General features: G+C 52.7%; 1 protein-coding gene across 1 annotated transcript in view; it reads right to left on the bottom strand.

The window, feature by feature from the left end:
* Positions 1-23,128, bottom strand: part of Lrp1 (LDL receptor related protein 1) — a 77,685-nt gene that overhangs the window by 23,527 nt on the left and 31,030 nt on the right. The window contains exons 14-42 of the mRNA XM_013159084.3: positions 22,703-22,904; positions 22,265-22,390; positions 19,168-19,308; positions 18,908-19,033; positions 18,245-18,361; positions 17,609-17,689; positions 15,884-16,051; positions 12,839-13,021; positions 12,241-12,441; positions 10,922-11,167; positions 10,535-10,732; positions 9,210-9,414; positions 8,877-9,041; positions 8,073-8,317; positions 7,714-7,845; positions 7,251-7,478; positions 6,840-7,014; positions 6,653-6,747; positions 6,303-6,452; positions 6,020-6,160; positions 5,502-5,636; positions 4,233-4,364; positions 3,842-3,976; positions 3,553-3,682; positions 3,313-3,439; positions 2,835-2,986; positions 2,591-2,715; positions 1,912-2,289; positions 424-613 (exon numbers count right to left, since the gene is read on the bottom strand). Coding sequence (XP_013014538.2) covers positions 424-613; positions 1,912-2,289; positions 2,591-2,715; positions 2,835-2,986; positions 3,313-3,439; positions 3,553-3,682; positions 3,842-3,976; positions 4,233-4,364; positions 5,502-5,636; positions 6,020-6,160; positions 6,303-6,452; positions 6,653-6,747; positions 6,840-7,014; positions 7,251-7,478; positions 7,714-7,845; positions 8,073-8,317; positions 8,877-9,041; positions 9,210-9,414; positions 10,535-10,732; positions 10,922-11,167; positions 12,241-12,441; positions 12,839-13,021; positions 15,884-16,051; positions 17,609-17,689; positions 18,245-18,361; positions 18,908-19,033; positions 19,168-19,308; positions 22,265-22,390; positions 22,703-22,904 — 4,829 coding nt within the window. The remainder of the gene's footprint in view (positions 1-423; positions 614-1,911; positions 2,290-2,590; positions 2,716-2,834; positions 2,987-3,312; positions 3,440-3,552; positions 3,683-3,841; positions 3,977-4,232; positions 4,365-5,501; positions 5,637-6,019; positions 6,161-6,302; positions 6,453-6,652; positions 6,748-6,839; positions 7,015-7,250; positions 7,479-7,713; positions 7,846-8,072; positions 8,318-8,876; positions 9,042-9,209; positions 9,415-10,534; positions 10,733-10,921; positions 11,168-12,240; positions 12,442-12,838; positions 13,022-15,883; positions 16,052-17,608; positions 17,690-18,244; positions 18,362-18,907; positions 19,034-19,167; positions 19,309-22,264; positions 22,391-22,702; positions 22,905-23,128) is intronic.

The following is a 23,128-nucleotide window of genomic DNA, read 5'->3' as shown; positions in this document are numbered from 1 at the left end:
CCCTGCCACCACCATCACTTTCCATGACTGTGACTTCTCTACCCTGGTATGAGACTGCTTCAAGCCCAGCCCAGGGCTTCACATGCCTAAGGTTAGTGAGCATTCTTTGCCTGAGGCTTTGTGTTCTGGAGCCACAGAGGATCTATTCTACATTTGAACACAGCTGTCTGATCAATCACAGACCCAGAAAAACCCTTCACAGCCCCTAGTCTTTTCCTCAGTTCTGAAATATTACTCTCATATCGTATCATAGATGAGGAAACTGAAGCTCAGAGAGGTTATCTAGCCCACCTGAGTGAGGCCACACAGCCAGGAAGAGTTGGAGCCTACTGTTCCTTCTCCTGAACCCATTATGTGGGTACCAGGAGCAGTTTCTGCCACCCCCTCAGCCCACCTCTCCCGCCCCTGGGCCCAGCAGCTCACTTCTGGCACTCGTCCAACACGAAGGCCCGTGGGTGGTCATCTCCAGACATGGTGATGACGGTCTCCCGCTCGAAGGCCCCTGGGCGGGTCTGGTCCACAGTGTGGCGGGTGATGGTGGATGTTGTGTAGCTTGTCCAGTACAGAGTGTCCCAGCCACGGTGATAAGCCAAGCCTTCCACAGAGCCTACATCTATGAAGAGACAGGAGTGACCATGGGTCAAAAGGGGCCAAAGAAAGGTGCCACAGGGGCATCCTGGTAGGAGCTCAGAGGACGATCTGGAGTGGCACACCCTGCTTAGAGGGGAAGGTGGGGTTTGTGGGAGCATACAGGGTACAGCAGGGAGGGCTCAGAGCCCCAATACTACCCTACTACCATCCACCTGAATGATCCACGGCCACTTCCCTTCTCCCCACTCCCCACTCTTAGCCAGCTTGGCTCATGTGTGGCTGGCTACACTTCTCAAAAGCTCTTCTGCCCACCTGAGTGCAATGCAGATTTCTGTAAACAGAATCCTACTTGGCTTGGACTGGGATCATCCTGTGACATTAAAGAACCAAGTGCACAAAGGCCGAGAATAGTGGCAATGTAAGAGGAAGATGGAGGTTTAGTGGCAGTGTGGCTGCCAAAGGCTGCACTGTGCTGTTGCCTCAACAACAGCCTGACGGGAGGGGGCAGTGCTGCCTGGGGCTCCTGACCAAGCTACTAGTGAGGCGTATCAAGGTTAGCTGTGGACCCTGTTCTGTCTCATTCTGTCTGTCTGTCTGATTTTCCAGTGTTGGGGGCTGAACCCAGGGCCTTGCACATAGTAAGCATATGCTCAACCACTGAGTGACAATCTCAGCCCCTTTGACATGACAATTTTAGACAAATATGTGGACAGGACTCTGTGGAGCAGAAAATGTCCCAGAGGAGCTGAAAGGACAAATCTGCTTCTCTTAGCACCAGGCAGGTCTTTACAGACAGGCTGAAAGGCCAAATGAGTCAAAGGGGCGGCAAGGTTGAAGCAGAGACACAGTGGCACAAAAGGGCAGTTTCCAAATAGCTGAAAGGCTGTCACAGCGCTATGGCTGTGACTACTCTTGTGGTGCCCAGGCCACTCCTCTGTGTGGAGCTAAACCTGTCTATGCAGCATCTGGGATTCTGTCTCTTGACACAGGGCAGAAAGCCCAGGGTTGCCAACTGCAGGCAGCCTGCTCAAGGCACTGAAACCCGAACTGCAGGGTGTCTATAGCCTCTGCTGTGAGTGCTGGGCTTCTCTAAGGGGACTGCTGGCCTTTCTGGGCAGCCCTGGAGAGCAGAAGGGAGCAGGGCCTCTCTGACTCTGAATAAGGAGAAACTTCCAGGTAGCCATGATGGTGCAGTAACTTGGCTGGCTGCTAAGCAGTTGGGACAGTGGGATTCAGAACCACGCAGCGGTGGGCTGGCTGAGGCCTTGGAGACTGTGCCAACCCGCCCCCACCTCCTGGGAAGCCTGGCATTAGGCTTACTCTCCACAATGGTGATTCTCCCCGAGCCATCATCGTTGATTTGTTGGATGTTCCCAAAGTGGATGTCACTGAAGAAGATACGATTAGGGGTGCCTGGGGAGGTGCCCGCACGGTAATCGAAGGCCAACGCAATGACATTCTTCATGTGTTCAGGGTCTTCAAAGGGCTGCACTGGTGCATTGAGGTTGCGCTCATCTGACAGGTGGATGCTCTTGAGGATGGTGCGCTCTGAGTAGAGCAGGTAGCCAGCATACTCACGACATGATGCTCCATCTTCTGCCAGCATCCCATGGGCACAGGCACAGGCCCGCTGCCCGCCACCCCGGTACAGACACAGCTGCTGGCACCCGCCATTGGCCACTGCACACACGTTGGTGCCTGAGGGGAAGGGGTGACAGAGGACAGGGCCTGCATTGGTGAAAGGCTCACCTGACAAAAGGCTTCTGCCATTTAGACTCAGGTGAAAACTCCAGGTGGTACCCTCCCTTGCCTTAGTGTCCATAGCTCAGGCAACTGACACCCCAGTGCCCAACATCTGGATCTGTCCTAAACCTCAGCCTCTCCTCCCCACCCCCAGGACTTGGGAATCACTGGGAAAAAACCCCGTGGGTCTAACCTTTCTCTGTCCCTCTTACTCCAGGACAGGATGTTCTTGGTCACCACCCCTCGCTTGGCTCACCTTTCTGCCGATCCCGGTTGAAGACTTTGATGTCTTTAAGCTGTACTCCAATGCCAGTTCTCAGGGGCACAGAGTCTGTAGCATTGTCTTTGCTGCCACGCTTGATGGAACCATTGGCATGAGTCCTGGGGGAAAGAAAGGGAAGGAAAGGGCAGGGTGGAGCAGGGCAAGGCAGGGCAGAACAGGGGTGTTGGAGCTAGCAGGAAGTGAATACACAGCAGGAGAGGGCAGAACAGATCCCCACCTGTCACTCCAGTAGATGAAATCCTCAAACACAGACACTGAAAACATGTCCATGTTGTTGCTAGACAGGACCACCTCGCGGTTCTCACCCGTCTCCAGGTCTATGCGCTCGATCTTGTCTGTCCGAGCATCGCACCAGTACAGCTTCCCATCCTGCAGGCCACAGGCAGCCACTGAACCCCTAAGCCACGCTCCCCATCAGCCTGTGTTCCAGGTGGCAGCCAGTGTTTGGGCTGCATGAGGCCATCAGTTCAGTGTCCTCCTGATTCCTATTTCCTTTGAATCCTACTGCCTAAGCAGCTGTGCAGATGCAGCCCTCTAGGGGTCCCTCCCTTCCTCATGTCTGAGTGACACCCATTGTCCCTGGGCAGAGAAGACTACTTTGGGTGATGTTGGGTCAGAAGACTCCATGACTCCTCTGGCCCTGGTCTTCATGGGGACCCACCCCACCAGCTCCAAGGCTGAGTCTGCATCCAAACCTGATAGTCCACTGAGATGCCATTGGGCCAGCTGATGCTGACATTAACTAGCACCACTCGTTCTGTGCCATCTAGGCGTGACCGCTCGATACGTGGGTACTGACCCCATTCAGTCCAGAACAAGTACCTGCAGGGTAAAGGTGGAATTTGGGGGTCAGTCCCCAGCCCACGCAAGAAGTGGGGCTACATCAGTGGTGGCTGTAGCCAAAGTGACAGGGTCAGACCAAGCCAGTTCCTTACCCTTTCTCTGGATGGACAGTGATGGCCCGGGGCTTGTCCAGACCCTGGGAGATGACCACATAGCGGAAAGAACCATTGAGCCGTGCGACCTCAATGACATCAAAGCCTTGGTCTGTCCAGTAGATATTGCCTAAGAAGGAAGTGGACAGGACTCAGAGAGGTTGGTAGGGATACATGTCTCCGGGCCCCCTCAGTCCCTGGTCCCCTGACAGCTCCTCATTGGCTCCCTTTCCTCTTTGAGACTCCATGTTCCCTTCAGTCCTCTCCTCACCTGAGCCCCACTGCTCACCTGCAATCCAGTCCACTGCAATGCCCTCCACTCGGCCAATGCCATTGGTCACCACGTCCTCACGCCATGTCTGGTCCCGCTTGGCTCGGCTGATGGTGCTCAGGCCCATGTCCACCCAGTAAATGGTATCATTCTCTGGAGGTGGATAAGCCAAAACAGAGATGCTCAATAAGGCAGGGACAAGTTGGGGGTCAGGAAAGAAAGGAGTAGGTGCTAGAGGTGCCAGGTGGTGGGAAGGGGAGATTGTGGGTGGGGGTGGGGCAGTAGTGATGACTGCTTCCCCCAGGCCAGCACAGGCAGCCTCTCCCTGACCTCAGAGCACACTACCCGCAAGGCCCCTGGGTCATTGCCAGTACCCTGGATCCCTATTCCTTGATACTAAATGGCTTACCAGCATGGAAGTCAATGCCAACAGCCAGCGAGGTCCCCGACACTGGGACCAGGGCATCTGACTTGTCATTGGGATCCAGGGGGATTCCTCGGATTCCCTCATGCACAGAGTATAGGAGAAAGGAGCCCACACCTGAAACACAAGGATACTTCAGGCTGTGCTTATGCTTCAAGTCTGGCTTGTGTCACTCTCAAGCTGTTATTCTCTGATTCCTCCTTGGTGTATTCCCCCAGTCATCTCCCCTGCTTGCATTACACACACACTCCAGCTGAGGCCTGGAGTTTAGACGGGGAGAAAGCGCACCTGGCTGGCTGGAGCAGCAGAGCAACAGCTCTGGAGGGACTGCCTGTAGTACCCTTAACCGCCACAAGAGGCCAGCAGAGTTGCAGATTTCGCTCGAGGCGTTGTATCTGCCACCTAAATGAGCCCTGCACCTTCAAAGGCCCTTAGGGAGAATCTGGTAGCGCAACAACCAGGACTACTTGAATCCAAAACCTACGTTTCTAGTTTGGCACTCAGCACAACCTTAATTTTCTCTTTGTTCTGCCATTGCTGGTTGACAAACCCTTTCCCAACATCTGAAACAACCTTCCCAGCACTTTTTTCCTGTTACCATTCTCCCACTTAGGAGGCGTCTGGGTATTGTTCGTTGCCTTTAGCCCTTCCATACAGTGTTCCCCAATGAGTGCCCCCCCCCAACAGGCCCTGGGCTCAGGATCTATGAAAGGAAGATGACTGGTCAAGAGAGTTTTGGAAACCCCAAACACTGGCATTCCCTCCTGAAACAATCTCAATGCATCATACAGCATAGTCAAGGCTCTGAGAGGTTACGTACTACAGAACACTTTTCAACTTTGCTCAACCCAGCAAGTTTCTTTCTGTAACATCAACCCACATCAAAGAGGGAGATCCCTGAGAGTGCACTTTGAGAAATACTATCCTGGGGCAAGCTCGTAAATCAGTTAGCAAGTTCTTGTGAAATGCCTCTGTGTCTCAGCCTTCCCTTCAGCCCGTTGGCTCTGCCAGCCTGGTCTTCTCATGTGAATTACTCCTAATAGTCTAACTGGTCTAACTGCCTGGCTCTCACTCCCTCTGCTGTGGGCTCTCTGCCCCCAGGTTAATCTCCCCCAAACACCACTTTCCAGGCACTCCTGGCTGAGAACCCACAGGAGCCCTGCCCTACCTTATTACCAGGAAGCCGTTGTGGAGGGCAAGAAGGATCAGGGTTGGGAGTTTGGGCCCAGGCAGGTGGAGAGGTAAAACACCCACCCTCACAGGCCTGCTGGCCGCTGCGGAGGCTGTAGCCAGCTGTGCACATGCAGGAGCGGGTGATCTCTGACGTGGGCAGGCAGAGCTGGGAACAGTCACCATTGTTGACACTGCAGGGGTTGGTACCATCGTGGTCTGGGGGAGGGCAGGAGACAGAGAGAGTTAGGTGGCCTTCATGAGGACCTCAAAGTCAGACATGGGCTTCTCAGGGCAAGATGGCTGCAGATCTTAACCTGGACTTGGTGCTGTCACTACCCAACCCAACTCTCAGGTCTTCTGTCCTCCCAGACCCTTGGACCTTGTGATCAGGCTGCTGCGAGCACCTATGGGGCCTTTGTGGGATGAAGAAAAGGAGTCTCTCTGGAGAGAGGGTGAGCAGAGCCTACCCACTTCCATCTGGGCCACTCCCATGACCCACCATCTTGGCAGGCTGCTCCCAGTGACAGCTCTAAAGCCCCCGATTTCCATCCCTGTTGCCTCCACACCCTGTACACCGTGTCCCTCACTCCACTGCCTACCCAGTTGGATGCTCTCATCGTAGACTTTCATGTGCATCACCAGTGTGGTACTGTTCCGAAGGACCACGGACCCGGAGCCGTCTGCCTTGTTGCACGTGCCCATTTTCTCCGACACCTGATCTGCCCACCACAGCTTGTCTCCTAGGGTGGCAGGAGGGGATGAAACTCTTGGGAAGGCCCACAACCAGCTCTGAAGGGTCTGTGGCTCTGGACAAGTTGCTGCCTCCCACACAGTCCAGCTGGCCTGCCTCGATTCCCTCCTGGCTCCCACATATGGCCTCACCCATGATGGCCAGGGCTGTGGCCTTGCCCAGCTGGCTCCGCATGGTGTCGATGATCTCTAGCCCACTCCCATCCAGGTTGCAGCGGTTGATGGTGTGATTCCCAGAGCTGATCCAGTAGAGTTTGCTTTCAGGGAAATCGATAGCTAGGCCTGCAAGAGGGGGTGTCACTATAGGGAGCCCAGCTCCAGCTCAGGAACCCCGCATGCAGGAGGGGTGTGCAGCTCTGGTGGAGGGTGGTGAGCACAGGCAATGAGCTGGAGGAGCACTGGGGGGCACCTGAAGATCCCCTTAAGCATCCCCCAGTGGTGGAAAGTGGGAAGGGCAGAGGGGCAGGCAGGCAGGCTCGTACCCACAGGGCCTTTCTGCCCACTGAAGAGCAGAGTGCGATTGCTGCCATCCATGTTGGCCATGCTGATGTTGTCACCATCAGTCCAGTAGAGCTTCCTGTGGGAAAGTCCCAAGAGGGGAGGGTCAGAGTCCTCCTCTTCCCAGCTCCTATCCCCACCATGTCCCACAGCCCTGAGCTTTGGACTGACCCACGCAGTGGGTGGACGACCAGGCCATGGGGCTGTTCCAGCCCCTGCACCACTGCATTCTTGAAGGAGCCGTCCAGCCGAGCTACATTGATCTGCTTTTTGTTGGTGTCGTAGCTTGTCCAGAACAGGTTTCGGGATACCCAGTCCACAGCCAGCCCGTGGGCATTTGGCAAGTCTGGGGAAACAAACAGGGAGTTGGTGGTTGGGTGTCTGCAGGGCATGTGTCACGAGAGGAGCAGCATGGTTTCTGGGAGTTGGGTTAGGAAACCTGGGTGTGGACACTAAGGGGCAACAGGAGTTGGAGAGGGACTGTCAGGGCCAAGGGGACCTAGGAGTGGGGGCTATGGACAGGTCAGGAAACAGGGTCACCCTAGGCCACGTGGTGGTGGGGGGCCACGACTGGGTCAGAACCTGCAGAGACGACTGTCTCCACGCCTGTGCCGTTGATGAAGGCCCTCTTGATAGCCTGGGTCCGGACGTCAGACCAGTAAACACGCTGCTCACGGGCATCGTAGTCCAGTACCGTGACGTTGTCAATGTCAGGCACCGTGAAGGAGATGATATAGTTGTAGTAGGGAGCGTCCAGGTCCACACCCCGGATCTCCATCTGACGTGCATACAGCAGAAACTTCTTAAACTCTGCAGGACACACGGCTGGTCACTGAGGGCTTCTCACTGCCCAATTACCTCTTAGCTGCTGTCGCTTGGCCACAAGGAAGCAGCCACCTGGATGTAGCTTCTTCCTACAGGGTTCATCTCTGAAGCACCTCCTTCTGGGACCCTCCTGACTGGGACTCTATCTTCATTTAACACCAGAGGACCCAGGGGCCTCAGACCTCCCCCTTGTCCTCAGTTTCCCCTTCTCTTTCCGTACCATAACAGGTGGTGTTGTCCTTGTGGAGCTTCATGAGGTGGGGACAGGCGCAGGAGACAGTGCGGTTGTAGTTGATGAGGCACAGGTGGGAGCAGGGGCCCCGCCCCCCATTGGCTTCACATGGATTAGGAGCTGGAGGGGGAGGGGTGTGGAAGCAACAACACATCCTGTGAGCTGTGGTCCCTACCCGGCCTTTCTCTCCTGGCCTACCCCTTCTTCATCCGCTTTTATCCTCCCTGCTCCTCCCTCCTCCGCTGCTCAAAGTTGATCTACCCTGTTGTCCCACCACAGCCTTTCCCCTCCTGTTGAAGTGGCTGCTGGCTCCTTGCTGACTACCTGTGAGGCCCCAGGCCCCTTACCCATGGGCTGCCGGGAAGGGTGGTACACTTGCAGGTCAAAGGGCTGGGTATTGGTCCTCTGTACCACAGTGACATTGTGGCCGGTCCACTTGTTGGCCTTGGCCAGCGTGTTTGTTCGCCAGTCAGTCCAGTATACCTCTCCTCCGTACAGCGTCACTGCAAACGGGTGCGACAGGAACTCGTGTCCCCGAAGCACCTCCATGTGGCCGGAGCCGTCATAACGGGCTGAGTAAATGGCATCTGACCTGAGAGTGTGGTTGGGGCAGAGTGAGGATGCTGGTGCCTCAGGATGCCCTGCCTGGGCTGCCCACCCTACTGTGCCCTGGCTCATGGGCCTCCTGTATGAGCACACTGGGGCACTCCTGCACTCCCGAGCCCTGCAGGCGGCCAAGAAAAACAGACAGAAGGACCACAGCACAAGAACCCAGCACGTCTAGGTTCCTGCTCTCTGACCTTGATCCCCACCTAGGACTGCCACTGACACAGGCTTTGGTGATATAAGGAGAGGCACCCTCTCTGGGCAGGCCAACAGAAAATCATCTATGGGCAGACACCACCCCAGGCAGACAGCACAGCCTGTGAGTAGAGGGAAGCATAGAACTTGGGTCCCCCAGGTCACAGCCCTGCTCCCGTCCTCTCCTGTCCAGCTCTTAGCTTCAGCTCAGCTTCTTCTCACCCCAGCCTTCCTCCAGAGGTACTGGGTCCTCGGCCACCTGTTTGTGGTTCTGGATCCCCTGAACCTCACCACTATCGTCCCTGTCCCAGACCCCTTCTCCCTGCTCAGATGTGGTGGAGGGTACTGACCTGGCATCAATCCAGAGGATGCGTTTCTCTAGGTAGTCCACGGTGAGCCCATTGGGCCAGCCCCCAGAGCCTGTTTCCCGGTGGACGGTGCGGCGCCCTGCCCCACTCATGGAGGCTGCCTCGATGCGGGGCAGGCTGGCATCCCAGTCTGTCCAAAACAGGATCCTGGGGGTTGGGGAAAGGTGCAGGGGGCACAAAGTCAGGGCCTGGGGTAGGACCACAGGTGAAGGATGGGAGGGGCTGACAGCTCTAAGGAGACAGGTATGCCTGGCCAGGCTGAATGGGATTTTAGGAGACCACAGGCCTATAAAGAGGGCTGGGCAGCATCCTCACCCATCCCGGGGGTCCAGTGCGATTGCCCTTGGGTGCTCAATATCACCAGCCAGCAGAGTGGTCCGGAGGGTCCCGTCCAGCTTGGCTACCTCAATCTGGTCCAGGTTACTCTCCACCCAGTAGATGTTGCCTGCAATCCAGTCCACAGCCAAGCCCTCGGGTGTGGCCAGGCCATACTGAATCACCACTTCGAAGCTTGTCAGGGCTAGAGAAGGAGAATTGTGAGAGGTTAGCATCTCCTCAGATGGGTGGAGTGAACATTCAGATCCTGGGTGCCTCCATCATCCTCAATCCTGACCTAGCTGCCCACACTGCTGATGAGCCCGCTTACAATCATAGGTCTCCTACACCCAGCTGTCCTCACTCTTATCAAGTCTGGAGTGGTGTAGCTATCTTCTGCACGCAGATCTCTGATAGGCTAACTGGAGGAGTCAGAGCCCTGGATGGGGCTTTGGAGCACTGATCTGGACTCAGTATAAGGAGGACAGAGGTTTCTAAAAGACACCCTCCATGCTAATAAATATGTATGTACCTCATGATTTTAGAAGCTTTTTCTTGGTGTGAATATTACCACAGTTTACTTAGTCATTCTCTTGCTGATACATATTTGAGATGGCTTCAATTTTCTTTTATTATAAAGAATAAAATTCCATGACTAACATCTGCCTCTGCTGAGTCTTTGCTCAGATGTTACCTTCTCAAGGATCTTTCCCCACAATTTAAAAGCATTTCTTTCTACAGTACTAGAGATTAAAATCAAGGCCTACACACTGAGTTATATCTGCAACCCTTCCTTGTATTTTTAATTTTGAGATGGAATCTCACTAAAGCCCAGGTTGGACTTGAATTTGAAATCCTCATACCTCAGCTTCCCAGAGTGTTAGGATTGTGCACTCCATACCCAGCTTTAAAACAGCTTGTGTTGATCACTGCTGTGACTCCATCCCCTTGGCACACAATAGGGATGGATACTCAGCCTGTGATGGTTTAGGCTGACACAGACAGAAGGCTCAGGTATTCCTCCTATATGGCTTTTTCCTTTCAACCTTGCAATTCTGGGACTTGGGAGCCAAGTTCCAGGCCGCTCCAGAGAAAGGCTGATCATTTTGTTAATTATCAGCCTGGCAGCTCGGCTGACTATAATTATGGGGCATCAGGCACTGAGACTCACAGCAAAATCTAACCCAATTACCAGGAGTGTGGGGGATGGAAAGCTAAGGCCTCTGCTTTGGGGCCACTTGGATCTAGGTCTGTGGCCCCGAGTGCCCAAGTGCCCCATCTGTGTGCAATCCTGGCATCAGTCCCAGGCAGGGCCAGGCAGTCACCTCCATTGTCCAGCAGCTTTCCGCGATAAATCTTGTCCTCCACCACATCAGTCCAGTAGAGGGCGCTCTGGCTGAGGTGAAAGTCCAGGGCGATAGTGTTGCGCAGGCCGGGCACCAGGACGCTGTAGTCCCCTTTTTGAAGGTCGATGCGTCGGATCTCATGCCGGTTGGAGAAGATGATGAATGGCTTAAAGGGGTCTGAAGGAAGAGGGACGCGATGGGGTCAGCGAGGGGCTGGCTGCCTCTGCCACTCTATCCAGATGCTTCGAGTCTTTTGGCCCTGGCATTGGGGCCCAGATAAGAAAAACTAGCCTTTGGCATTTGGCCACCTGAGCCCAGCCCACTGCAGCCCAGGGGCCTGCCTGGCCACCTTGTGCCCTGTCTTACCCAGGCTGCGGCAGCTCTCGCCATCAGGCTCCAGGACCCAGCCTTCATAGCAGGAGCACTTCACACTGAACTTGTTCTGGTCACATTTCTGGCTGCATTTGAGGTGCTTGGCACAGTAGCTCTGGATCTGGCAGGTGTGGTTGTCGGGGCCCAGCTCCATGCCCAGAGGGCATGAACACACAATGCCTTCCCCAGGTGCCACGGAGCAGTTGTGGCTGCAGCCACCGTTATTCAGAGAGCATTGGTCTGCAGTAGGAGGTAGGCGGGGGTCAGACCAGGGTCAGAATCTGAGAGGAGGCAGGACCATGGCCCTGTTGCGCCCTGAATCCTGTGCAGCCCAGATCAAGCCTGGCACCCTGCCCATAGCCTTTTCTCCATTCCTGCCAAGTCTCTGCCTCAGGGATTCCCAGGCTCCTCCAGGACCAAGGTCAGAACCCTGGTACCTGACACCTGATACCATGCCTTCTTCTCCCCATATCTTTGACTGCTATTTGCCTGTCCATCCTTAATCTACCACTAAGACCCTGGCCTTCTGACTCTTGGGAGTGTCTTTAAGTTCAGATCCCTATTTCCTATCTCGTCTGACTTGGGAGATTTGGGGTGGGGTGCAGTAGGGAATGTCCCACCTGGGGTCCTCTGACACACCCCTGGAATCTGCTGGCCAAACTGACAACCTGTTATCAGGCTCTGGGCCAGTTCCAGCCAGCTTTATTTCCCACTCCTCTCACTTCCCTGGATGCCTGCCTGGCTGGGGGCAGATAAGGCCACTCTGTTCCTCACCCCAAATCATACCACACGGCCTACTTTGACCCCCGAGCTCCCTTACCCTCATTCCTTTGCATCTTGAATCATGTGTATCCTCCTGCCCCTACCTTCTCACTCACTTCAAGTTCTGCCCATGCTCTAGAACCCAGTGAAATCCCCAGTCCCTGTGGAAACCTGTGCTGATCATCATCACTTAACCCCAAGGGCTTTATCCCTACAGCCTGTGCCTCCTGTTCTCAGCATGACTGTGGGGCAGGGGATATCTCTGCCTGTTGGCAGGGGTGCACTATACTGTCTCCACCCTGCTTTAGGACTAGTGTGACCTTGGACAAGGTTATTTAAGCTCTCTTGCCTTTATTTTCTCATCTGTAAAGTGGAGATGTAATAGACCCCACTTTTCAGGGCTGGTTCATGATAAATGCAGTACAAGCATGGAATGCTTCACACTTGGTGACCTCTCTGGGTACTGCTGGGTCCTAGTCGAAAACCTCCCCTCACAGACCTTCCTAGCCTGGTCTCTTCCCCATACCCTTAGGGCCAGGCCCAGTCCTCACCACAGAGCTCGCCCTCATCTGAGCCATCTCCACAGTCATCGTTGCCGTCACACAGCTTGTCGGGGGGCAGGCAGACTGAAGTGTTGTTGGCACAGGGGTGCGAGGGTGGTCTGCAGGCCAAGGACTCACAGTTCTCCTCATCTGAGTTATCTTCACAGTCACTGTCACCGTCACACACCCATGCTTTGCTGATGCACCGAGCTGAGAGATAGGTGTAGAATGAGGGGCCAGGCTTAGGGAGTGGGAGTCTTCTGCCCAGACCCAGTAAGCTTCTCTAATGGGCAGTGCCCTGGGGTTCACTAGGAATTCTGAAGAGTTCTTGTCAAATTTGCATAGTCAACAAAGTAGTAAGTCTCTGTGGGAAGTGCTGAGGGTCAGTGCTAGTCAGGGTTTTGGTTCCCAGGGCCCCTTGTGCAGGCCTTAATGTCTTCTTATCTTCCCAGTGAATGACGTACAAGCTTTATCTGTGCTGTTTTGAGTCACATTGTTCCCACCCTATCACAGTGGTGTCTTCTCCCTTGCCACTACTCTACTATCAGTATGATCTCCTCTAGCCCATACCGTCCCATTGTCAGCTCCCTCCAACCCTCTTTTGCACCTGAGTCCTTGCAGCCAAACTTGACATTTGGGTCACAGACGTGGGTCACTCCCTCACAGCTCTTCTCGTCACTGGAGTCCATGCAGTCAGTGTCTCCATCACAGCGCCAACGCAGGGGAATGCACAGTCCATCCAGCCGGCACTGGAACTCATCAGTGTGGCAGCCTCCAGGAGGTCTTGTGGCTGCAGGGAGACAGGAAGGACATCAGGAGAGGAGGGGAGCTCCAGGTCAGCCTCCCTGAGTCTTCCCACTATGCCCAGCCTGGAGCTCGGCACTGAGGCAGCCTGGAGAGTCCTGTGCCTGCTGACATCCCTAGGAGCGCCACCTCCAGTGCCAGAGTCGGACGATGCACCTGCAGGAGGTCCAGCAACCATCTCATCTGCTCTCGTTGTTTTACACATGGGATCTCTATTGGATAAGCAATTTGCTAGTCCAGAGTTCAAGTGCCTCCCACCTTAGCCTCTGTTTCCTTTGTCCATCCCACACAGATCAATTGAGGCCAGCTGTGTACCACGCACTGTCCCATGGGCTGGCAGTGACTAAGACAAAGGCCTTGCCCCTGTAGAATTTAGATTCTAGTGAAGAGAGAGACAACAAAGACATGGGACGTAAGTCCAGAATGTGACTGCAGGTAATGTGAGTGCCATGGGGACAAAGGCTCAAGAGGGCTAGCATGGGACTTCAGATAAGAGGGTCAGAGAGGGTTCTGAGCAGGGGCCGGAATGAAGGGACAGCAAGGCACAAGAACACCTGGAAGCACACTCCCGGCAGAGGGAAATCTAGGGCAAAGACTCTCAGGCAGCACTCTGCTGGGCAAATTCAGAAAGTGCCCAGAAGGCTGACAGCTGGAGTAGAGGGAAGAGGAAGATGAGCCGCAGAGACATAGGTCAGGGGCAGGGTGGAGGCCTGCCATTTACCCACTAGTGTGGGGAGCCGGGGCAGGCCAGGCCACAGTGCAAGTACCACCCAAGGAGAAGTACATGGCTGGGCAACAGGCTGAGCCTCACACTCAGGCTGCCACTGTGGGCCCCACTCTCCGCTCCCCCTGCCACAGCCATGGCTGCCACTCTCTTCGTGTGCCCAGACCTTAGCAGCAGCTCTAAGCTGACTTCCCTTCCTCAGGGAACCATTCGGAACCACTCTGCAATCCAATCTGCTTCCAAGGTCGTGCCTCCTAAGGTCCTATCACCTTCCAAAGGTGCCTTCCTACCTAGTCAGGCCTCTCCTCACTTGTTGCTTGTGCCCTTCAGGCACAGCCTCCTTCCCCACCACATCCTGCATGTCTTCTCAATCTGATTGGCCCACTGGTCCCATCACCACCCTAGAAAAAGTGCTCAGTCTCCCCTCTCAGTCTGAAACTAAAGGCCACCCTATACGCTACCAGAAGTCCTTTGCTCTTGTTCCTTAACCACAATCTAATACCTTATCAGAGACCCATTAAACCCACCTCCTCCTGAATGGTCCCAAGCCATTCCAGTTCAGTGCTGCAGTTAACAACCATTACCATTGGAGACACCCTGATCCCATGTGCCAGGCCTCACACATCTGATGTTAGAGGAGGAGGTCCAGGCTCAGAGGAAGCTGTCTATTTGGTCTGCTTGGCTTATGGAGAAGGACCAGCAGTTCTTTTCACTAAAAAGCCTACAGGGTCTTCTGAGGATGTTAAGGCAATAGACTCTGTCCTGTCACTCAATCCTTCTTAGAGATGGCCCTACAGACTCAAAGACTCTATTTCCTGACCTCCCTGTGGCCCTCTGGGTCCCCATCTTGAGCTGAGCTTACAGTAGGTGCCCAACAGTGCTCAGTACTATCCCTATCTGTGAGGGAAGCTGCCTTAATTCCAAAAGGCAGAGGTGGCAGGCTGATGGCCTATGGGCCAGATGAAACCAGTAGAAAGATTCTGGCCTGAAGTATTTAAAAAATTTTTAAAAACAAGACTGTCAGTTGCTTGGGGTTAAATTGTGTTTTCTAAAAAGATGCTAAAGTCCGAACTGATCATACCTGTGAATGTAGCCTTATTTGGAAATTGTTGTCTTTAAAGGTATTCAATTTAAAATGAAGTCATTAGGGTGGGGCCTAATTATGCACTGGTATCCTTATATAAAGAGAGAATCTGGACCCAGAGATAAACACACTTGGAGGAGATACCCTGTGAGGTGAGACAGAGATGGGAGAAAGCATCCACATGCCAAGGAAGGTCAAAGGTCACCAGTAAATCAGTGGAAAGAAGCAAGGGGGCAGGCCTGAACAATGGCTCTTGCAGCCTCTGAAGGAGCAGCCCTGCTGACAGTTCGGTCCCGGACTTTTGAACTTCAGAATGGTGAGAACAATGTTCTGTTATTTAAGTCTTCTGTCTATGTTATAGTGGCCAGTGTTAAAAACTTGGTACATTTTACATAAAAATCTGCAACCTTGGATCTGCAGTCCTCCATGGTAACAATCAGAGATAAAAAAAAAAAAACAAACATACCCAGAAGGGGGCCTGTGAGTGCCAGGAAACTCAGCCCTGGTGTCCCCCAGAAGGCTCAGGATGTCTGGGTAACAGGAGCCTCCGGGCGCCAGCCCCTCTCCTTTGGTTCCCTTATGTTCATGCATCCCTACCCATTAGCTTCCCTTTTTCAAGCTACTATTTACCAAAACAACCCTGTGAAGAGTGCTTTTCATGAGTGAGCTCATTAAACCTCCATATCAGCACTGTGATGACAGTGCTATTATTACCTCACGTTACAGAGGAAATTCAGAGGCCCAGGGAGATTAAGTCGCTTGCCCAAGGCCACTCAGATAATATGTTGCAGAGCTGGATCTCAATCCCCAGGCCACCCAGCTGCAAACCCCCTGATTTCAGCAGTGTGCAGCAAAGACTTGTTGGCAATCTCCCTCTCCCACAAGACTGGGCCCTCCTGAAGGACACTGAGTTGGGGCTCAGCTGCCTCAGGTTCCCAGATGGGGACTAGCATGCAGTGGCAGGCGTATGGCTGGATGGGCAGAGTGGCTGACTCAGTGGGCTTGATATCAGCCCCACTCTGAAATCCCTGGATACCCACCCTGGTTGGTACAGTTGGCGTGAGTCTCATCGCTGTAGTCCCCGCAGTCATTGTCCCCATCGCAGGTCCAGTGCTCGGGGATGCAGCGCCCACTATTGCACTTGAACTGGGTGCTAGAACAGGAGTGGCTACAGCCAGCCTCATCACTGTTGTCCCCACAGTCGTTGTCTGGAGGGAGGGAAGAAGGGAAGAGGAGAAGAGGAGGTCAGCAGAAGCACTAGTCTCTGTAACTCTGGCTTGACTCCCCCACCCCACCTCTCATTCCCACTCATGGCCCACCTCAACCCCCCACTGAGAAAACAACAAACAGAAAAGACACAGAAACTGCATAGACTGCAGCATGCACCATGGCCCATGGGGCAGGGGTGGGGAGATAGATGGGCTCTAGAAGGCCCCTTTCTTGAGTCTCAGAAATGCTGGGGCAGGGGCAGGAAAAGTTGCTTTCCCCTTTTGACTAAGGTGTGGGAACAGGGTCTTCTGGCTTCTGGGAGAGAGGCAGGAGGTCTCTGGTTGGGGGAGGGGCCCTTTGCTGGGCTGGGAAGGACTTCATTGGACCTACCCTAAGCTTAGGCTTGGCTACATAGCTGGCCCGGGCTAGCTTGCAGGGGCTGCCTGCAGCTGGAAAGATCAAGGGCTCTTCTGGGGAAGGGGTCTGAAGTTGGTGGAATGAACGTCCTGCTTTCTAGGGCCAGGGATAGGGCTTCCCTCCACAGCTATGGAACACGTGGGAAGACTGGACTTTGGTTGTCCCCCTTGGGTTGTGTTTCTTTCCCTCTCCCAGTTGGATTGGCTTCCCTCTCTCTTCCCCATGTCTTGGCCTATTCCTTGCCACCTCTCTGTCATCTCCTCTCCTCTGAATGGTCCCCACTGCCCTCTGCTTTTCTCCCTCCTCTCTGCACTTTTTCCTAGCTGATCTGGAATGCAGGTCCTGGGGGTGCTGGAGGGAAGGTGAGGCCAGCTGGCGCTCTGGGTGATGGTGCATGTGCTTCTATGCACTGACCGGCAGGCTCAGGACAGGTCTTTTCATCAGAGCCGTCCCCACAATCCTTCTCTGAAACACAGAAACCGCCAGGGCAACCATTGGCATGGGACACATGGCAAGGAGGAGGGCAATATGGTGCTGATCCAACCCATCCTCACACGTGAGCCAGGGCTGCAGTCGCTGGGGCAGCACAGCACAACACAACACCACAGCAGACACAACAGAGCCCAAGACAGGACACAGACAACAGTCACCTGTTCACATGCTTACACACTCGGTGGCCCCTGAGGCTCAGGGCTGACATCATCTGGTCCATGGCCGAATGCCAAGTGGGCTCGTGGGCCTGGAGCCCAGAGCCTGGGGTGCACTAAGGACCTCGGGAGATGGAGGTGTGCAGGGAGAAAGGAGTAGGGCCTGGGGCTTTCCTTGTTCTGTCCCCCTGGTCCTTCTTGTTCATCTTTCCCTGGCTCTTAAGCCCTGCTAGAGGGTCAGCAACTCAGGCTCCACCTGGGTAGAAGCGGCACTAAAAGGCACTGGGTATGGTCTCCTTTCAGTCCACCCTCACTCCATACCACATCATGTTTCTGGCTCCTCCTCTTTTCTCCAGGTCAGTCCAGCAGGGCTTCAGTGTACCAGAGGAACCTTAGCTTGATTCTAAAATCTCTTCCCTCTCTAGCCAGGGCCTCGATGTTGTTTCTAGCTTTCCTAGGAATTGGAGCAGGTAAAGAGAGGCAAGCTCTTACCATTATCACATCTCCAGTTGATGTTGATACATCTGCCATTGTTGCAGGTAAACTGAGTCAGGGGGAAGCAGGTAGGATAAGCTGTCAGAGAGAAAGAGTATCTGAGCAGGGGCCTAAAAATTATACAGTGTCAGCCGGGTGCAGTGACACATGCCTAGAATCCTAGCACTTTCAGATGATCCTAAGTTCAAGCTCAGCTTGGGCAAGCTTGGGCAATTTAGTGCATTAATGAGACTGTCTCAAAATAAAAAAGCACTAGGGAAATGGCTCAGTGCAAAGGCCCTAGATTTAATCTCTAGTACAAAGAAACCAAAAATCAAAACCAAAAAATAACACAGGCTCTCCAGGGATTCTCACTAGCTAACAGCCCTTAGCCCAGTCAGACAGGGGAGGGAAGGTGAGGCCCTGGTGTTTAGCAGGACACCCTAAGCCAAGCAAGGCCAGACACTGGCTGTGGGCTGAGCACTTTTGGTGCATGAGCTCCCTGAGCCCATTACTGCTGTAATATCGGTGCTATTACTGGCCCCAGAAAAAATTCACTGAGGCCATGGAGATCAAATAACTTGCTCAAGGCCACCAGGGTACAAAGGTGTTCCTACCCCAGCACCAATCCAGCCCTCCTGCTGTCCCTCTCACCACAGGAGGCTGACTCATCAGAGCGGTCCCCACAGTCATCGTCCAGATCACAGGTCCAGGAGATTGGGATGCAGCGGCCACTGGCACAGGAGAACTGATTGGGTGGGCAGGTGCGAGCTGGAGGGAGGTGCAAGTACTCGTCATCCCAACTGTCCTTAACGCCCTGTCCTTCCCTATGACTCTCTGCCCTTTGAGACCCATATTCCCTCCATAATCACTGCTTTTGGAGAAGCTCAAAAATCATCTGTGTGGGGCCTGGGGATTTAGCTCAGTGGCATAAGTGCCTGCCTTGCAAGCAGGCAGTCGTGAGTTCAATCCCTGGTACCGATAAAAACGAAAAAGACAAAACAAAAAAACAAAAAACAAAAAAACCCCAAAACATCTGTGTGGTCTCACACTGGCGTCTTACCCCATCTCTCAAGGGGTCTCCAGTACTCTCCAAGCAAAGGATCTGCCCTGCCTCACTCATCTCCAGTCTAGAGCTATGTGTGCCCTGTCCCACGCAAGCCCAGCTCCGCCTAGCATGGGAGGGAGGGAGACCCCTCTTCCAGCCCAGGGCTCCATCCCTTCTGTCTTGGTTGCCTGGGCTTTTTTCTTTCCACCCAGAGGCCCCTCTGTCTTCCCAGACCTGGTTTCCCATCTGCCCTGCCCCGAATTCCACACCTGAGCAAGTAGCATTGGACTCGTCCTCACTGTTCCCACAGTCATTGTCCCCATCACAGAGCCAGCGGTTGGGGATGCACCGGTTGTTCTCGCACTTGAATCGGTCCGAGGGGCAAGTGTGCTGATCTGGGGAGAGAACAGGTCAGGAGTCAGCACAATGGTGGAGTCCCCAGTTCTGTACTAGCAGGCCTGGGATACAGGAAGTGAGAGCTGCTATCCTTCAGGCTGCTGTTCCAATGGTGGAAGTGGGGGTGACTCACGACAGAGTGCGGGGGCCTCATCACTGTTGTCCAGGCAGTCGTTGTCTCCATCACACTTCCAGCGCTCCTGGATGCAGCGGCTGTTGGCACAGGCAAACTCGCCCGGCTGGCACTGGGGTGGGGGCACGTAGGATGGGTTCGCTGTGGGCACCACAGGAGTGTGAGGGGGAAGGTCAGACCCAAGTCGCGGGTAAGTGCCAAGCCCCCTCTACATTTTTAAGTTACTGTCTTTAGTACTATATAGAATACACAGCTCAGCAGCACAGCACCTGCCTGGCAAGTCTGAGGTCATGAGTTTGATCCCAAAAAAACAAAAACAAACAAACAAACAAATGCTACATAGAATATACAGAGTGATTGTTCCTAGTACATAATTCTTCACGGACAAAATACTGGATGGGAGCTGTAATTCTTTCTCAAGCAACACTGGTATTGATAATCTCTGTATTGTTTGTAATTGAGAATAAAACAGCTTCCACAGGACCCTATACTTTCATGCCTACTAAGTAAGCCTCTCCACAGTTGCTCCCTGCCACCTCCCTGAACTGTTCCTTAGGAGAATCATATACTGTTCTTCACTGCATGTTCAAGGCCAGCCTGGGCTACTTGGTGAGATCTTGTCTGAAAAAAAAAAAAAAAAAGAAAGAAAGAAAGAAAGAAAGAAAAGGAAAAAGAAATGGGCTCTGGGTCAGACTTGCGAGATTTGAATCCCTGCTATAATTTAGGGCCTTGGTTTCCTCATTTGTAAAGTGAGGGTAATAGAAATGCTTTCCTTAGAGGGATCTTTTAAGGAAAAAGTAATACACAGGAAAACTTGTAACAGTGCAGTACATAGTCTGTTCAGGAAATGTGGGCTGTGATTCTAACAAGTTGGGGACTCTCACAGATGCATCCACTCTATCAGCAAGAGTCAAGCCAGGCCCCAGATCTCTGCAGTTTCAACCTGCCTGTCCCCAGCACAGACACCTCACCATCAGTACCTGCCCAGTATCAACAGTCATTGTATCTTTTGTGTATGTTCACATTGCTAATTTCCAGAAGTCCAAAACTTCAGTATTAACCCCAGGCCTCCAGGACCTACAGCTCTGTACTTCCCCTTCCTGACTCAGTCCCAGCCCCTTCTGGTCTCTGAAACTTCCCTGGTTCCCATGGGTGACTATTTTCTCCCCATGGAGGTTGGTGTGTGTCTGTTTCTTACAAGTTCTTCCTGGCGGAAATCTACCTCTTTCCTTTCTAGAATATCAGTGTTGACTTTCACATTACCAACCTATACTTTTATATCACTAAGGATTTTTAGCTCCTGGCTAACATTTATCACTTTCTCTACAGTCACCTCTGGCTCAGTTCTTGGCGGTTGCAACATCTTTGATGATCCTTTCATCACTCTGACCCCTCAGTCCTTGACCCCTCCCCCTCAACCAACAGACCCACTCTCCCTCTCCCTGACATCAGCACTGACTTCCTGGACACTAAGCTCCACTGACCCCTTTTCCCTCCTGGAATTCTGTTGTAAGGAAACTATATAGACTATGGGAAGTGAGAAACTGGACAAGGATAATTAAGAAATGGGCTCTGGGGCTGGGGATTTAGCTCAGTGGCATAAGTGTTATGACCTTGATTCCTGGTACCAAAGTGGGGGAAAAAAAAAAAAGAAGAAATGGGCTCTGGCTGAATGTGGTGGCACATGCCTGGAATCCCAGCACTGGGGAGGCTGAGCCAGGAGATTCACTGCAAATTCAAGATCAGCCTGGGCTACATAGTGAGATCCTGTCTCGAAGAAAACAAAACAAAACAAACAAACAAAAAAGAAATGGGCTCTGGGTCAGACTTGCTACGTTTGAATCCCTGCTGTAATTTAGGGCCTTGGTTTCTTCATCTGTAAAGTGAGGATAGTAGAAATGCCTTCCCCAGAGGAATCTTTTAAGGAAAAGTTAATTCCTGGGAAATGCTAATAATGGTGCAATATACAGCCCATGTTCAGGAAGTGTTGGGCTGTGAATCTAACAAAAACTAGGAACAACATAAACATCCAACAGTAAAGAAATGGCTGAGTAAATGATAAGACATTAACTCAATGATATATATTTTAGCTATTAAAAATGCTGCTTATGTATTCATTACATTGTACCGAGTGACTACAGCAGGAATGGCATGTGCAGCATGATTCCATTTATGGAAAAGTCTAAGAGGAGGTTCCCCAAAATGGTAATAGTCTTATTTAGGGGTGGCAGAATTTAGAGTGATTTGTACTTTCTCCTTTATATTTTTCTATACCATATACTTTTCTATATCATATATTTAATTATTTTTATAAGGAGAATTTTACTTTAATTAAAACATTTTTTTTTTTTGCAGTGCTGAGGATCAACTTAGGGGCTTAGCTACTCAGACACATCCTCAGACTACTTTTATTTTATTTTTAAGTGAGGCCATTTAAATAATGCACTAAGGGCTGGAGGTGTAACTCAGTGGTCCTTGCCCAATATGTGCAAGACTAGCTTTAATTCCTATCACTGCAAAAATAAAATAAAGTGAAATAACACAAAATAAGACAAGATAAGATAAAGTAAAATAGCACAACAACACAGAAAATGCTGTGACACAGATGAGTCAAAGGGGCAGAACGTACTTTATATACGGCATAAGAACTGTATAAAAACCAACGCCATATCCTACTTCAGGAAGGAAGAATGGGGTGCAATTTACCACTACACTAACAACATAGTGGCATTTGTTGGTGGGATTTGAATTTTTTTCTCCCCTCTAATTTCCAGTATTTTGAACTACTGTTACTTTAATAATGGGGAATTAAAGTTAAAAGGAGCTAAGAATATTTTCCTCCTTCCATAGCTGTTGTGTTCCTCATTCAGTTGCCCAATCTTCACGTCCTCCCAAATTCCCCCACCCCACCACGTCTTCTTTACCTCTTTGAACCCTTTCCTCTCAATCTCATCCCTTACTCCCTGTTGGTTGCACAGGGTACCTGTAGAGACAGGTATCTAACCTCTGACTGGGACCCTGGGGCTTCCCTGCCCCATCTGATGGCCTTCTGGGGGGGGTCACTTTCCCACCCTCAACCTGGCCAGGCCCCTTGTACCTAAGCAAGTGACGCCATCCGTGTCCAACACCTGGTCCTCTGCACAGGCACACTGGCGGCTCCCAGGTGTGGCCAGGCATAAGCTGCTGCATCCGCCATTGTTCACACGGCACTTGTTGGTGCCCACTGTAGGGGACAGGACCACAGGAAGGGGTTGGGGAGGACAGGGATGGGTACGGCAGGGTCAGGAAAGGCCAGAGAAGAGAGGTGAGGGAATCAGGGAGGAGAAATGTACAATGAAGATATGGAAGAGGAAGTGTCATGAGGAAGAAAGGGTACAGTGAAGAGGGGACACAGACAAGGGGCAGGAAGGGAAATGGAGAACATGGAGTTAAACTGGGTTGGGGGACTTCTCAGAAGCCTCAAAAGTCAAGGCCCGGATCCCATTGCCCCATTCAGGTCCCATTCTGCCCTGGGCCTAGCCAAAGAGGGTAGTACCTTGCTGCTGCTGGGCATCATACATGCGGATCTCAAAGATAGGGGGCCGTTCACTACGCAGAAGGGTCACAGTGGGGGGGGTGCCTCCTGCACCCCGTTCCAAGCGGTAGACACTGCCACTCCGGTACTCCGTCCAGAAGAGGTAGTTGCCATGGTGACATAAGCCAAAGGCATGGTTCAGTTCAGGACCCTCATATACAATCTAGGAAGAGAGTGTATATTTCTGAGGAGTTGGGATGACTGAGGAAGGCCAGGGGGAATCACTGCTGTGCCCTCATTTGTCTATGTCAGGGGTCAGGTCTTGTTTTCTTCATTAGCCTGGGGGCCTCCTGAGGGATAGCTCTGCATGCAATGAGATACTGGACCTGACTCCCACAGGTGACCTAGCAAGGACTCTGAGGTGAGCTTGTTCAGACTATCTTCTCT

The sequence above is a fragment of the Cavia porcellus genome, unplaced genomic scaffold (genome assembly GCF_034190915.1).
Source record: "Cavia porcellus strain 051 isolate PalLab524CR breed Dunkin Hartley unplaced genomic scaffold, mCavPor4.1 scaffold_8, whole genome shotgun sequence".
Taxonomy (NCBI): domain Eukaryota; kingdom Metazoa; phylum Chordata; class Mammalia; order Rodentia; family Caviidae; genus Cavia; species Cavia porcellus.
This window is presented reverse-complemented; position numbering and strand designations above follow the sequence as displayed.